At 36.4% G+C, this 16,607-nt stretch overlaps 1 protein-coding gene across 2 annotated transcripts in view; it reads left to right on the top strand.

The window, feature by feature from the left end:
* Window positions 1-396: 396 nt before the first annotated feature.
* The window catches only part of MAPK10 (mitogen-activated protein kinase 10), a 71,534-nt gene continuing 55,323 nt past the window's right edge, over window positions 397-16,607 (top strand). For both annotated transcript variants that reach the window (XM_010015915.1, XM_010015916.1), the window contains exons 1-2: window positions 397-462; window positions 11,684-11,853. In XM_010015915.1, coding sequence (XP_010014217.1) covers window positions 397-462; window positions 11,684-11,853 — 236 coding nt within the window. The remainder of the gene's footprint in view (window positions 463-11,683; window positions 11,854-16,607) is intronic.

Below are 16,607 nucleotides of genomic sequence, written 5' to 3' on the forward strand. Positions count from 1 at the left end.
TTTCCTAATAATTGTAACTTAGGACTTGTTTCTTTCCTCCCCGTAATAATAACTGTCTCCCATTCCCACATTGTTTAGAACATTATTGACCTGAATTTTATTTTTGTTGATGTAGGAATATACAAGTGACCTAATAAACTTAGAGGTAATGGCATCGGTTACTGTAAAATTTTGCAGATTTAACCAGATCATATTTGAGGCCATAACCTTGATGACCATCAGAATGAATTTAGAGCCTATTTATGGGTCAATGTTGTAGCTGATTTCTGTTGTTCACAAGCTGGGTAGCAACTTGGGTTAGTTTCATAATCCAACTGTGGATAGAGCTGCACTGTACTTGCACATCAGCAGACATACAAGATTTCTATGTCTACTTTTCTTTAATTGCAGGTATTTATGAGCCGCCATTTCTTGTATTATTGTGGTGAACCTACTCTGGATGTGAAGATTGCCTTTTGTCAGGTGTGTGTTCCTTACAGGTAAAACAAGGTACAGTATATACTTGTATTTCATTTTTGCAGTTCATGCATAATAAAAGAAAAAATAGAAGGGAATTTCAGCAGCTTATTGTGAGTAACTGGTTATAATAAGAGTAAATATCAAAAACAGAAGAATGCATCACAAAAAATACTTTTCTATTTCTTTTGAAGTTTATTTTGTAGTTTGCTTTTAATGATTTTTTATTTTGTTTTGCTAAAATGTCAGTTAATGTTCAGAGATTTTTTTTTAGGTAAAAATAATAAGAGTTTGCAAACAGAAAAAGTTGGCTGTGCTTTCAATCAATAAACTTAATGATGAATCAGACAATAATTATATGTGCACAGATGTTTTCACAGATGTTTTCACAGAAATATACAAATTAGAGCTATTTTATCTTAGCCTCTGTTTTTGTGAGACAGAGCCTATTAATACAGTTTTATGCCCCTTAATCTACCTTAACTAGAAGTGAAGGGAGGGTTAATAAGAACTGTGGGGGTTGTCTTGTTTCCAGTTGAAGACCATGTGCTATGCAGATGGAATCATAAGACTGCATTGTAGCAAATTAAAGCATATTGATTTGTCCATTTTTTTTGTTTTCCTGGTTAGATTAAGTCAGTTAACATATATGAGTCACAAATCTGTATGCATCTTTTCCAGCATGAACAAAAGATGAGGCTTTTTGCTCACTTATGAACATTGTTATGTGTTTGAATTCTGTCTCTTCATAACTATTTTTGCGAGCTGGGAGACCAATAATCTAACTAGCTGGAGGGACATTAAGAACATTTTTTATTTTTTGAGGAATGAGAACAATGCTGCATTCTTAGAAATGGAATTATGGTAAACACTTGTTTTTTCCCTTTATATTGCTTATGGAGTCCAAGTAAGTGAATGTACAATTCTAGAAAAGAAAGATCTATTACTTGTATGTGAGCATTTAACACAAAACAGTGACAGGTGCTGGGAGGTTTGTTTCATGGGGTTTTTTGCAAAAAAAAAAAAAAGGGGGTTTTCCTCAGATTGTGTGAAAAAGATGTTACATTCATTGTGCAAAATAGTTTTTTGCATAGCTCTGACTGGCACCTTTCTTTCCCTTTTATTCAGGCCAAAGCAGATCTGTACAGAAACATTTTTATTTTACACATGCAGAGGAAACATATTCTCAATCACTTCATTTCATGTTTGGTGCTTCTTTAGTCTTGGCATCAATCACTGCATGACCATGTATAGCCAATGCTTTCTGCCACTGCACTCCAGATTCTTCTTTTATTGGAAACATGCCACTGTAATTATTCCTTTGCTGTTACCTTAACTTAATAAAAGGTCTTCAGAGGCACATATGGAACTAGATGTATTTGCAAGGTTTTTCTTAAAGTATATAAGGTGAAATTGACAGTACTTTGAAAGATTTTTAATGCTGAATAAAAATGATTCATATTCAACTCCTACAGCAGGTACCCAAAGAGGAGTCACCCAATAAATGCATACAAGAAATACTATCTTGACATTGCAGGAAGCAGGATTTTATTCTTCAAGCACTTATCACACAAATACCTTTTCAAGGTCTTCAGATGTTCAGATTTATTCTCCTGAGGGTAAAAGCTGGTGCAGGCTTCATATTAACTTATTCCCTTCATAAAGATAGGCCCTGATCCAGATAACAGTTAAGCACATAGTTAGCATTATGTACAAGAACAGTCTCTAAATTTGTGTTTTGCTGCACTAAGACCTTCACTGTCATGGATGCTGTTCATTTGTGTTGCATGGCACAGGATGTGGGTTATATCTGCATCCTGGTAATACTTGATCCAAACATCCAGATCTGTATTTAGAGGCTATACAACTATTTAGAAACTATTTAGTCTCTAGCTAGTAATATCGTTTATTCCATGCTAATTCATAATGTTAATGTGGAAATCAAATGCCCTGTGATTTAATAGCAATTCTTCTGCTCTAAGTGTAAAGTTCATTTGTACCTTTGGGAAATTTGTATCTGCTGAATCAGCAATTCTAAGAGTTTCAGGAACTACTGCTAATAAAAAATGAAGATGTGACAGAAGAATGGCTATTATTATCAGCAAGAGGTAGATACTGTCATTCAAATCTTGAGGTGTCTGCAACTGACAAGGATCCCAGCAGTATCTAGACAAGAAACCACAAGAATGTAGTTTCCAGTGAGCATGATTCAACTCAATAATATTTTCACATGGTTCACCAAATGCAAAAATTATTTCCATTATATAAATATGCAACACATTATCAGAAAAAGTCAGCATGGTGTAGTTGACAGCCCTGTTGACCTTTTAACATGAGAGCCCTTAGTGATGGTCTACTAGAATACACAATTAATCCAATGGATTATTGCAATTTTGTGACTCGTGTTTATCATGTAGAATAGAAGTCCTGCTCCCATTTGGAATTTGTGCATCACTGTAGACTTTCTACAAAATATAGAGTTGGGCTGAAGTGTCTTTTATAAAGGTATAATATTGAAAAGTACTCCAATGATTGTTGGTACTGTGGACATGTTTTTCTTGTAATAAATATTTTGTGGCAATTTCTCTTTCATAGCTTAAAAGGCATAGCTTTTTCTGCTATGAAAGAAAGTGACTGTTCCTCCTGACACAGAGCTTATGTCATTGAGTGTACTAGTTTCTTAGGATGAAATGTGAATTCAACAGGAATAGAATCTTAAGGATTTCCAACTTAAGGAAAAAGAAGTCTTTCCTGAGAAATACTTAGTAGCATAAGTGGGGTAAATATGCCTTCCCCCTATTACATTCCACCAATGAGAAGGCAAGAGTAAATAAGATTCACAGATTCCCTTGGTGTGGATTAAGGTGAGATAACACTTGAAGTCTGTATGTAAGCACCAACTTTAAAGGTACAAAGTAAAGTTTCGGTGCTGCAATAACAGCTGGCAATGTCTAAAGGATACCAACTGCTTCATCCATGTTTTCTGTCATTTAGTTTTTCAATATTTTTTAAAAATTGTCATTGAGATGTGTATGGCCTGACAGAATTTTCAAGTTTTCTAAACTACAGCTGCAGAGGAGACCTTTATTGAGAATACAATTCCATGATTTTTTTCTTTTTTCACTTGGAGCAGTAATCCTGAATTTTCTTGTCTGCAAAAATCAAGGAAAAAAAATCTTTGTTATTAGAATTTGTGTGCCATAGTATTTCCATAGTACTGCAACAATTCAATTTTAACAAAAAAGCAGGACATGGGATTACTGAGATGAGATAGAAGGGACCTGGCCATACATGTTAACAAAACAGTGTGAATCAGGAATGTAAATTTACATGGTAGTTCTTTGGTATGGCATCATCACTAGTCTTTATTGACCAGTTTAAACAATTTCATGTCCCAGATAGAGTATATCAGAATTTTTGCATACAGAAATAGGTATTGGTGCTGTACTGATGCCACAAAAAGAAAACCTTAGAATGAAATTTTGATTTGCATGTCAAGGGTATTTTTGCAAAGTTCTACTCAGTTTGTGCTTTAAAAGAAGAAAAATAAAAAAGAAAAACAAAAAGCAAAACACAAAAAAACAAGAAACAAACCTCCAAACAAAAATATTTTAAAAGCTTTAATTTCTCTCTAGACATCTTTTTTCCCCTCTATCCTGCTAACTTGCTTCATTTCCACAGTCATGTTTGCATGTCTTGAATCAAATTTACATAGACTTCCTAGATGCAATATTACAGCGATGATCATTTAAGAATTACATTATTTTAGAAAACTTTTTACACACAGAAAAGACTAGCTTTATTAACTGCATCGCTTTCTGTTGCTTGATTCATCTGATCTGTTTTTAAATTTTATTCTACTTTTCATAAACCACTTTAATTATAACTAATGCTTTAACCAGATTGGACGAAGTTACTACTTTGACCATTAAAGAAAGTATCTTGATGCAGAATGTCCTATAATTATGTCTTCTATCCCATGGGAGATTGAATGGTATTCATAAGCCACCAAGGAGCAGTGACCTGTATCTTGGATTTCTAGGACTGAAATGGTGCTTCATAGTATCAAGACCTGTCTATTTCTAACAAAAGATGTGATTAAATTATTCAGCTCCTCATGGTTTTCCTTACAAAAGTGAGAATCTTTTCATTAGCTATTGTCTTCACAGTGAATACTGTAATTATATAATTATATTGATAAATTTATTTATTTGAGTACTTCATCTGAACTGTTGTAAGGTGCTGCTTCTTTACCCTTCTTTTTAAAGGAAGCAGTGATGTGCATTTTGTATAACAAAATGCATAACATTTTGTATTCTTGCTGCCCTGCTTGCATACTAGAAGAAAGCTTCTTAAACTAATAACCAGGTTTTTAGCGTAATTCCAGTTTTCTGAGAAGAGTAAAGCATTTGAAAATACTTTATTGTCAATATATGCATTAAATAAAGAGGAGTCACTCCCATATTGGGTCTGCTATGCTCTTTACACATTGTGTTTCTATGTTCCCTTCACTGCTGTTGACAAATTGAGCGTACTTTTAATTTCTTAGTGTTGCAATGTTTTGCCCAACTTTTAGTGATCCAATTTCTCTTTCTTAATCTTAATTGTATCTTGCTTCTTTCCAAGCTATTGCCTTTTTTCAAAATCTAGGGCCTCAGAACAAACTGAGCAATACAAACTGCAGTGTTTCTTCTCATTTCTCCTTCAGTTGGCTGCTCCAATCTCTTTCCTCTGTTTTGGACACAATTCCACAGTGTGTCTAGCTTCCTGTTTCTGGACCTGAGCCCGAATGAGATGTTTCCAAACATCTTTACCGTAGCTTTCTCGCCTACTCTTGAATCGTTCTTTTCTGTATTTTTGGCTATATTTTCCGTTTGGATCACTAAGTTTCGGATCATAAAGAAACCTCAGTCTCAAGGAATTCTCTCAGTGTTTCTGATCACTCTTCTCATCCTTCCCTTCTTAGGTATGACGACCAGGGTTGGATGTGACCTGTTGGTCAGTGTTGAATTCTTCAGGCATCAAGGGAATGAGGAAACATTTTGAACTAGTTGTGCAGATACTCACATATTGATCTTCTCTTAGAAGTCTGACCCAGAATGAAGCAGACACCTTTGAGTCACAGTGACTTCTAAGAACACATGATAGCACAGTTACAAATAAACTACAAATATGTTGTGCCTGAAAGAAGCAAGTAAAAGTAGTTAAAACTCAGTCAATATGTGGAGGACAAGTTAAGAATATGTAATTAGCATTTTAGATTGTGTTTTGAGTAGATACAAACGAAAAGGAAACAGAAGGCAGTCCTGCTGCTTATTGTGTAATCAGGACTAGGTGAGACCCAGTTCTGAAGATGCTGAGGTTTTGGTATCTGAGCTAGAAGAGGTTAAACAAGGACAGTGTGTTTAAACAAACAACAACAAAAAAAAACACCACCACCCCCACAACCAACCAGGACTTCTGAATATTGTGCTCCATCTAATAAAGTGGCTTAATATAATGTTATAAAATAGAGTGAGCAAAATAAATATAGTAAAAAGATCAATGATTAATCAATCAAGGTTGAGTTGTTTGCAAGGCTCAGTTGCCTACTTGAAAGGCTGACTTCATAAAAGAGGGTAGATTGTACATGGGGGCTAGGACAAGACTGCTGGAGATGGATTAAAAGGAGACTTAACCTCTTAAATCCCACTCAAAACACACTGAAACCAGGAAGACAGGGTGACTAATACAATCTTTACATGATGGGAATGAGATGGGGAAATGTGATGTGGCTGATGATAAAACTCTCTAATACTACACCCAAACATACATACAAGATGAAAAACCCATTTCTTGTAGGAGATTTGATCACTATCTGTGGTCTTTTAAGTTCAGGGAGGGCAACAGTAAGTAAGATGACTGCCTTTATGATGAGAAAAATAGATAATATTTTTGCCGTAAGTGTGGCATATACAGAACAAACAATGAAAAATAATTTAGTAGGCCTTTCAGTGTGAAGTTACTTCGTATTTCTCAAGTGGCTGCTTCTGTGGCCATCCAGATTTATGCCGCAAAACCTGTGACTGTTAAATCCAAAGCAGAGGGTTCAGTAAATATCTCTTCATCCCAGGATTTTGGCATTTGAATTGTCTCAGAAAATTACAGTTGTACAAGTGGGAGGATGGACATTAAATTAATAGCATTGTTGATTTAGCAGATGCACACAGGTGAGCAGGGCTTGCCTGTATGTACATTTTTGGAGCTAGCAAGAAGACTGAGGATTTTACCATGCTTCAGAATTTCAATTTGCATGATCTCAGCATCTGACTTTTAAGGTCAAATGTAGCTTTAATATATGATCCTTTAAGATTCTGGGGGAATCAAAGGCATCCACCTCTGACACATGCTGTTCTCCATACCAGTCTCTTTGTCTGAGATAAGGTGAAGACATGGGGATCCCTGAGGAGCCATTGTGAGTGCTAGCTCAGAACATCCACTCTTTTGTATCCTGCTCATCTTTGGGTGTTGTGCCAACTGCAAATTAGGAGTCAGCCTTTCAGTCTTCCATCTAATTATTTTCCTCTCCTGCATTCACAGATGTGAAGTCATATAACTGCTTTCAGTGGCCTTGAAAGTGAGGCCCTTAGTGACATGTAGTAGCGGACTTGGTAGTCCTGGGGTAAAGGTTGGAACTGATTATCTTAAGTCTTTCCCAGCCTTGTTGATTCTCTGGTTCTATGAACCATAGCACCCTCAAAAGTCAATATGTTCCTGTAGGTATTTCTTTGTGCAGACAGAGAAGGATACTAATACTGAGGTAAAGTTTCCCCTCAGCTGGTGCCTGCTACATAAACTCTGTGACAGCACTCATTGTCTTGGAAATGCAAAGGAGAGCAATTTAGCTTTAGCTCCAACCAGCATGGTTGGTGTTTATAAAAGCTAGGATGCATGACATACTTGAGCTGGAAGAAACTGTGATATTTTATGCTCATCAATAATAGGAATGGTGTTAAGATGCAAAGGTCTATCAGTGAGATAGAATAAATATAGTTCTTTTATGGGGTAGAAATGGACAAATAAAATGGGATATCAGGAAACAATTCACCTCATAATACAGAAAACAATATAGTTTTGTTTCTGTTGTGCTTTTTAACCCTCTTTTTTTCTCTATGCTGTGAAACAAAAAAAGGAAAGAATATAAATTACAGTTGTGTGTGAGGCAACAAGTTATTTGGGTTTCACCAAATTTTTAAGTAATTGTTCTTTGAAAGCAAAATCTATGTATTCTAAGCATTTAGTAATGGTAAGAGTATCTTTTTCCTTCATCTCAAACACTTGAGTCTTGGCAGTTCATTTTCTTTCCTCTTCCCCAATTGTTGGGATATTAAGCAAACATCACGGCAGATAAGGCTGTGCATTTAAGTGACCCAACAAAGTGAGGTATGTTTTCAAGTCTGAAAAAGTTACTTCTCTTAAATTTTTCAGTATGGCAGAAAGAGAATGGCATTAGATGTGTGTTAGAAGTTTTCAGTTTGACACTGAACAGAGAAAACACGGTGTGTGCGTTCTTCTACTTGTGAAACAAAAGTTAAGTTCCATTCCGTGTTGAAGCAAAATAATTACATTGTCCAAATATTCATGGAAACCAAGAAAAAATGGCACTCCAGTGCATACTTTGTCTCTAAGGAATAATCCTTCACATCACACTGAGGTCTGAGAAACTAGATGTGTTTAGTTCAAAGTGAAAAGGATGAAAAAAATTGATTTTGTTTTATACCTGCAATGTTTATTATTACTTTGGGGCCCAAGAACTGTAGCTTAACCAAATTCATTTGAAGTTCACCTGAAAATGTATTAACTCACTGAAGTTCATTTTTCTATATGAGACCTTTGCATCTTTACATCTTTACTATGATATCCTAAGAAGTATACTTGATCATTTTTTATATATATATGTGTACATATATATACACACACATTCTTCCTTTCACCAGCTAATTATTAATGATATGGTAATTCCCAGTTTCTTAAGTTGTCAGTATCAACCAAATTTGAAAGAAATTTTTGGTTTAGGTGTGTATACAGAAGGGTGTATTCTGGAAATTCTGTGTTCCTTTCTGCTGTCAGGTAATCAAAGCCTTAACTTAAGCTGTCAGTGCAATACTTGTAAGCATTATACAGTAAAACCTGAATCTGAAATACTTTATGTGGTGTAGACAGGGGTGGGGAAAGAAGATATTAACTACTATACAAACACCAAGGCTTCTGGAAGGGATTTGAGTGAACACTGAGAATGTAACAGACCAAAATGTGGTGTGTAGGTTTCTTTTAAGATCAGCAATATGGATTCAGAAGACTGAAGAGACACAGAGAAGAACCTTTTAATCAGGGTTTGAAAGTAAAACTAGCATGGATGTGCTCTATTAAGAGTATGAATTTCCTTGCTAATGGGAAAAGCTCTTTTACCTTAATTTTAGAGTGAAATAAAACTGTCATTTTCTTTTCCCTATTTAGCAAGTGGCTGTTCTAGCAACTTGGAGATAGTTCATGATTTGATTATGTGTCATCTTTGTTTGAGGACCACCTGATCAAATGTGATTAATCTAATAACACTGTTAATTCACTGATTTAGGGATTTGATTTAAGTTATAGACATGACAAGGATAGTTATTCATCTCTTGGTTCTTATAAAAATAAGCAGTACTTTGGGCTTAAGCAGTAGACTTACTATATTTTAATTTTGCTTTCTTAGGCTTTAAAAATCAGCAAAATATACAAAGTAGGGGTTTTGTCAGTTTTTAGCAGTGTGGGTTTAAAAAGAGGAGACTCTTTGGCCAGTCCACAGATCTGAAGTGTTTGTCACTCAGAGGAGGCATTCTGCTTGGAGTCAACTTCAATCTAAATCTGCTTGTCTTCAACATTATGAGTAATTCTTGGTGTTGATATTTTCTGTCAAAGCTCCTTATGGCTTATGGACTTTTAAGTAGACAGTCTTTGAGAAAAATATTAATCTAAAAATACTAATATTCCATGAAAATTAGAATAGCCTTTACCTTTCCTACCCACAACAGTTACGAGTGGATGGTCATAGGAATGGTCTGTTATGCAGAGGAGAGCTGCTCATCAGGACACTTGTGTGTTCTGACCAGGTATTTGATTGCTATTGCTTTTATTAATTATCCATATAACCGAGGTACTCCACAGTAGTGGTTCTGAGCTGTTTCAATTGTTTTCTAAGACATTCCTGGATTTAAAATAACCACCTCCTGAGACTGCAGTAGTTCAAAATTCCCACTATAGGCAGCACAGGATTCCTGAGGCTTAGAAGTTCACAGGGTCAGCCTAATTTTAAGGCAAGTAATTTTGTTGTGCACAGGATTCTGAATGCAGATGGACAAAGTATCTCTTCCCATGTCACTCCATACCACATGAGGAACTGTTGAGTAGCTTGGGAGTGAGGATGCAAACAAGTTATGGCAGGCCTGGCTCACCCAAGCCTTAACACGGTCATGCGGCTTATTTAAAAAAGTAGCTGTATCTGTACTTCCAGAGGAGCTGGCTATGAGTCAGGCTCACTAAGGAATGCAATTTTTATGCTGACACTTTATATAACATTGGTTTCAGAGTAATGGGTGTTAATGCTGAATATTGTCTGCATTGTTCTGATAATGACATCAGAAAAAAACATGCTGCAAATGTGTTTGTCTAGCCAGAGGGAGCTGTGATTATTTCCTGTCTCTCAGAGCGCATTATTAAAATAAAGCCTCTCAGTTCCAGGTCTGGTATGAATAGCTGAGCTCGCCAAATTTATGCATCTCTCTTTATGTAATAGAAGGAGTTTTAAGACTAAGGCTACACAGTATGGATTAGATTCAATCTGTCTTTCTTCAGATGAGAAAAATTCAAACCTTTTCAAATGCCTTTCATTCTACATAAGCTTGAATTTTACACTGTGTCAGCATCCATAAATGTCTCACTTTCTTCATGTCTGGGGCGGGGGGGGGGGAGCCTTGTCCTGCTTATGATTAACATGTTAATGTAATGTTTCTAATTGCTCTTATGAAATGAGATTCCATGTTTGAATGAACAGCTACATTTATTAAGGTGTTTCAAAGTCTCTAAATGAGGAGGTTAGGGTTAACCAGTGCTGTCCAGTGATAACGAACAGAAAAAAGAGTATTAATCATCCTGAGGCAAACCTGAGAATCCAGGTTCTCAGCGAGGTTAGTTATTTGCCTTTAACTGACTGGCTTTGTGGAGCACTGGAGTGATGTCCTTTTAAATTGAAAAAACAATACTCTATACATCAACTTTACATTTTTCCTGCTCCATCAAAATTCAACTTAGTAGTCACATAACATGGTTGATTATTCAGACTTTTTTGGAAATGCAATTTGTAATAGAGTAAATAAGAAAATTTAGAATCCGTGTTTGTGAGCACTGAAAATAAATGCACAGACAGAGGGAGGCAGGTTTGGGTTTTGGTTCTCCTTATGGAAGGCACTTGGGAAAGTCTTGATTGCCATGACAGAATTGTCAACTACTTGAGGACAGATAACGTATTATGTTGAACTTTCGAATCCTGTGCTCAGAATTATGTAGTATAGAATCCTATATTACAAACACTAAATTCTGATTTTTATCTCAAATTACTATATACTTTGCTCCATAGCCTTCAGCGAACTGAGCTCAGTGGTAGTCATAAAACAGTTATAATGTAACTTTCTGCACAGTAATTCTACAATTTGAGTGAGGTTGCAGCTCAGGGGAAGTTTTAGCGCTCATGTGAATAGTCTTATTTGCTCCATCTGACCAATGATGAAAAGTCTAATTCTTAGGATGTCTTTTGTCCCTTCTACACCGATGTAAGTCTTCTCACTGTAAAATAAGATATTTATTGCAATACAAATTAGGACAGAATCACTATGAATGCATAAGCCAACAGCCATAAAGCAGAGACCAGTAGCTGAGAGCAACTATGTCACAAACATCAGCTAGAGAATTCAATAGCTTTCTTTAATCAGTGGCTTTTTGTGGTTCTTTCACTTTATGGGTGAATAAAGGTTTGGTACAATCTTTGAGAGCATTAGTGGATTCATGTAGATCTATCACAATGGGCCAAAAATGACAAGAATTTATGTTGGAAAATTAAGCTGACTGTTTTAGCAGTATTCTGATGTTTTACTAGCCTTGGTTTCTGTTTTTTTCTCCACTTCCTCCCCCCTTCCCTTTTTCTGTACAACAGGGATTTGGAAAACAAGTGGATGTGTCATATATTGCCAAACATTACAACATGAGCAAAAGCAAAGTAGACAACCAGTTCTACAGCGTGGAAGTAGGTGACTCAACCTTCACAGTTCTCAAACGCTACCAGAATTTGAAACCTATTGGCTCTGGGGCTCAGGGAATAGTTTGGTAAGTATCAGCAGTTTCTTTTATGCTTTTAGATAGAATTTGCCTTTTGCATTTCTTCACAGCTTGCTAGCCACAGACATTGTCTAAAATTGCAAAAATAAGTCAGGCACAGACATCCTGAGGCAGAAGGAGCCTAGTGGTTTGCTGATAAATTCTCCTGCTGGTGAGAACAATAGCACTAGGTTTATTTCTCCACATAGCAAAATCCAACTAGCAAGAAAGCAGGAGAAAGATCTTATCATAATTGACATCTGTGACACTATTTCCAGAGGCAGCACAAATAATATCCCAAGTAATCCCTGTAATTTTAGTCTTTGTACAGTAGAAGTCACTGAGAGCAATATAGAAACTTGTCACATCCCATAGCGTTCTCAAGTATTCAGAATGGAAGCCTTTCAAACCCAAGTAAATGCTAGTGTGTTTTTTAAAAGAGATGTTGCAGTGATGTGAATAATGCAAACAAAAGACATGAAATCAGTAGCTCTCCTAAATAATATGACTGGTTTATGGAATTTGAAATTGTGATGTTCAAAAGTTGTGATACCCTAGTTGACTTTTTCCTCTGCATTTTTAGAGATGTCTCTTAATTTCAGTCGATTGCATTTAAATGTCTCTGTGTGGGCATTTGATACCTGTTTAATTACAAGACATTAGTGTAACTAACATGATATTTTATCCGTAACTTGATCAGAGATGAAGACTAATTCCATCTGTCATCTGTATCACTGCTCTTTTCAGACTTCCATGTAGTGTGTGTTACCTTACAGTTGGAGGCAGTGATAAAGCAACAGATTCCTTTAACCTAGGGACAAGTGGGCTTCCATGGATCATTTGCATTGGCACTATAATTGACAGTGTAACAACAATTAGCAACACATCCTTAGGTCTCAGTCTGTCACTTCTAATGTTTAATATACTTTGAGGCCACACAAGTCCAAAAATAGTTCTTAATGATCAACTAACTTATCTCTTAAACACAAGAGGGCTGAAGGTTAGTTTAAAATCAACTTTGGAAAAGAAATGTACTTTGTGTTGGGTACTATTAAGATTCATTTTGTGCTATTCATCTGCTTCCGTATATAGTAAAATATAGTTTTTTCTTCCTACTTAGTATCCTCTATTTGTTTTAGAGGAAAACCAGAATTTGTTGAACCTCTCTGCAACTGAATTGCTGTAATGATCAATTATGAGCAGCAAAAAAACCCCATAGAAGTTGATCTAAATAAAATCAGTAACACCCTGTGAATTTGTCTTTTGTACTAAGAGTTGACAGGCAAAAATTAAGAAAATCAAATCAGAAAACAAGTAAGTTCAAGTGAAAGTTAACACAAATCCCCTGAAATGGCTAAGCAGCATGGAGAGGCCATAAAAGGCCTTTTATAGTTTGGTGATACACATATATACTGTATGATAGATGGGGGAGATAATGAGCATTTTTCTTAGTATGTGTTATATTGTGATCTACCTGTCATAAGGCATAATTTACCAGAAATACATTACCAAACTATGAGCAAAGCATGAAGAATCAAGGGTGAAGTGATAAATTGAGGGAAAAAAGTGAGATAAATATATGTAGTTTAGAGAAGGGAAGACAATATACGATAAAAAAATATCTTCAGTTGTGTAAGTTTCTACTCAGTAATAGTAACCATTATATAGTAATAATTTTACTACACAAACTTGAATAGTGTAATTTTCTATAGCAGAAACTTACACTATTTAGAAACTATAGGTACTTTATAGATATAGGGTTACATCTAGAAAAGGCAGATTGAGGGAAAAAATATACTGAAAAAGTATTTATGGAGTGCTGCTGGCTCTGGTGGGGGAAGTATTTTACCCTGCTCCCATTCTTTTGTAAAAGATAGCCATAAAGAGTGCCTCTGTGAAAACAGTGGGGAAAAAAATAGGTAATGGTTTCCTTGAGATTCAATGGTTCTGTCATATTTACTGAGTTGTTGAGTGAGAAGCCTAACATCTGGGATGCAATTCTGTCTCAGTAACGGAATTAGCAGAAGCGTAAGAGCTGAATGGACAATTTCCGATTGTTTCCTCTGCCAAGGGCAGATACACGTAGAATAGCCCAGAGAGATTTAGGCTCAGATTTCTCATAGCGTGTGCTATTTCTGGATTTTCCTTCCAGATGATTGTAGCTAAAAAGACACTACCTGTTTTCTGGCTGGAGTGATGGGCTACCCAGCTAGTGGGGACAGCCCTTTCAGACCTGAGCTGCGTCCAGCAGCTGCAGGCTGCTTCTTGACCAGTCTAGATATTTGAAGCTTGGCAAGTAGAGTCCATGCTGTCTTCCCCACATTTAGAAGAGCTGAGCTGTTGATGACTTTTCTGCTTTACCTAGTACTTGGCCACACAACTGTAATTCCCACATCTTAACAAAAAGGGACCTATTTAATAATAGATGTTTTAGTAATTTAGCATCAGATCTCTCAGTAGTGGTCAGGTGCAAGATGTTCCATGTCAAGGACTGCCTCTGCACTAGCTTCAGGACCAAACTCCAGTTGCTGGAAACAGCCTCCCTCTTGAATTGGATGTGGGACCCTACGTGCCCAGTGTACCGGCTGTCTTAGTACCTTACTAGATACACTTGGACAGGCAAACTTTCTGCAGCCCAAGAGGTAATTGTAGAGGTAGAAGAAGAGGAACATGATGTTTTTCAGACTGGTGTTGCAGGGTTCCTAAGCAAAGTCAGAGAGTACTGAAATTTTCTTATGCAATTCTATAAATAGATGTCAACATAAGCAGGAGAATTTCAGTGGAAAATAATTCATGTAGTGAAACAGAAGGAGGCACAGGAAGCAGGGAATGTGGTTATGAATGAAGTTGGGACTTCATTTCACTTGATTATTCTGAAAATTTCATCAAAGACAAAATAATTTTCTTGATATGGAAGCACTAAAGTAAAGATATTAAGATCTTCATAAATGATAATTAATTAAATTATTTGAAAAAGAGGAAACAATATGGTGTGAGAGTTTTAACTGTCCTTGTGCCCTTGTGAAATTATTGTGAACTCAGTAAGAAAGTGGTATTGGTTGTAGACATAGTGCATTCCATATCTTTGGAAATTAATTGTGGGAGTTGCCAATGGGTTTTGTGTTAACTATCTTCACAGAATTATTTTTGCCAGTAGGAAGAAAGAAAAAGCTGCTTGGAATCCCTTGAGCAGGGAAGTTGCTCTTCACTCTGCACAAACTGCTCTTAATGCAAGCGTAGGCTGTTTGCTCACTGTACATCACACTGACATCTGTGAGAAAGACTATATAGGGTGTGTCTGCATTAAATTATCATGTTGTTTATAGGCATGATGACCATGGGACATTGCTGAAACAGATCTTGCAGTTTATTAGACCAAGCTGTAGTTGTAAAAACTATGCAGGCTTTTAACCACACTAGTCGATCTTCAAGTGTGTGATAGAAACAGAAAGCATCAAAGGTAAAATGAGTTGAGAACAGTTATCTGAGTTTAATTAGATATGTGACACTTAAACTACCGAGAGAGGAGGTGGTTGATACCCCTCTGAAATGATAAAAGGGAGTTGATGACTACCTTATTTTGCAACGAGAGGAGAGAGAGAGACAGGTCACTTTCAGCCTGTGGGTTTGGATAGTTTAGGTGAGGGTGGAGGGAGAGGAATTTTCATGTTCCATAAAATCAACAGAAATATGCTGATGTTGGAGTGGGTGTTTGTGTTTTTTAAATGAATGCTTTTCACCTGGAAGCAACGTAATTGATCTGTAGGTTTTCTGCTGCAGTTTATAAGCTATCAGTTTTTATATTGCCTGTGATATTGTTGATACTGCCTGAGATGTCAAGAAAAATTATCTTCTACAGGAATATTTCAAAGGAAATTTGAAGGGGCTGTGATAGTTTTTGAATTTGTGATGGAAGCAAGGGTGAAGTCCAGTTTTCTATGGCAGGTAGTGAAGACATAAGTTACGAGCTTGAGGATGCAAGTAATTAAAATCTTAGAAGCAGCTTATGACCACACTTATCCTGTTTTATGACCACATTGGTCCCTATACCTGTGTGCATTACCAGGACAAAGTGTTAGCTTTAAAGACAAAGTCATCTGGGTGAGTATCACATAGGTGAGTCTGATGTCCTGAGTGTTTATTTTGGTCTTTTCTGAAGAGTGAAGGCAGGCTTTCATGCTGTATGATGTTGGGATGTGGTCTAATGACATGTCAGCTGGACCAGGGGAGTGTTAGTTGGGAAGTACTTTATGCTGTCTAGTTTATGCAAGAAGTTTTAGTGTTTTGGAGTAATGCTGGGGGCAGGAGGGGTATGGGAGCAGGAATAAAACAGGAATGATGGTTGGAGGATAGTTTTGAAGAGTCATGGTAACTCTTCAGTGAACACATTATAAATTTAGAAAGACATCTCATCTGCAGATACAGGGGAGATTATAAATACATTCTTGAAGTAGTGAATTGGGCAATTTGTTGTGCCTTTTTTTTTTTTTTTCCGCTTGAAGTAAGTGATCTGATGATGCCTTTGAGCCTGAATATGGAGGTTGAAGAGTCTTTTTGTGATACCTGTAGCAGGTAGAATCAGCAAGTCTGATAGCTTGCTATGTTGCCTAAGGTTACTGTAGGATCTTCTTTGCTGATTTAATTGTAATTTGGTAGTTGAATCTTAAGGAGTTCAGAATTCTTTCAAAGCAACATGTTGTGACGGTGGTGCTTGTTGTGGCCTGTATAATTTCTGATTCTTTCCCCAAAGTAATCCCAGAACC

Source organism: Nestor notabilis, unplaced genomic scaffold (genome assembly GCF_000696875.1).
Source record: "Nestor notabilis isolate BGI_N333 unplaced genomic scaffold, ASM69687v1 scaffold5986, whole genome shotgun sequence".
NCBI classification, from domain to species: domain Eukaryota; kingdom Metazoa; phylum Chordata; class Aves; order Psittaciformes; family Psittacidae; genus Nestor; species Nestor notabilis.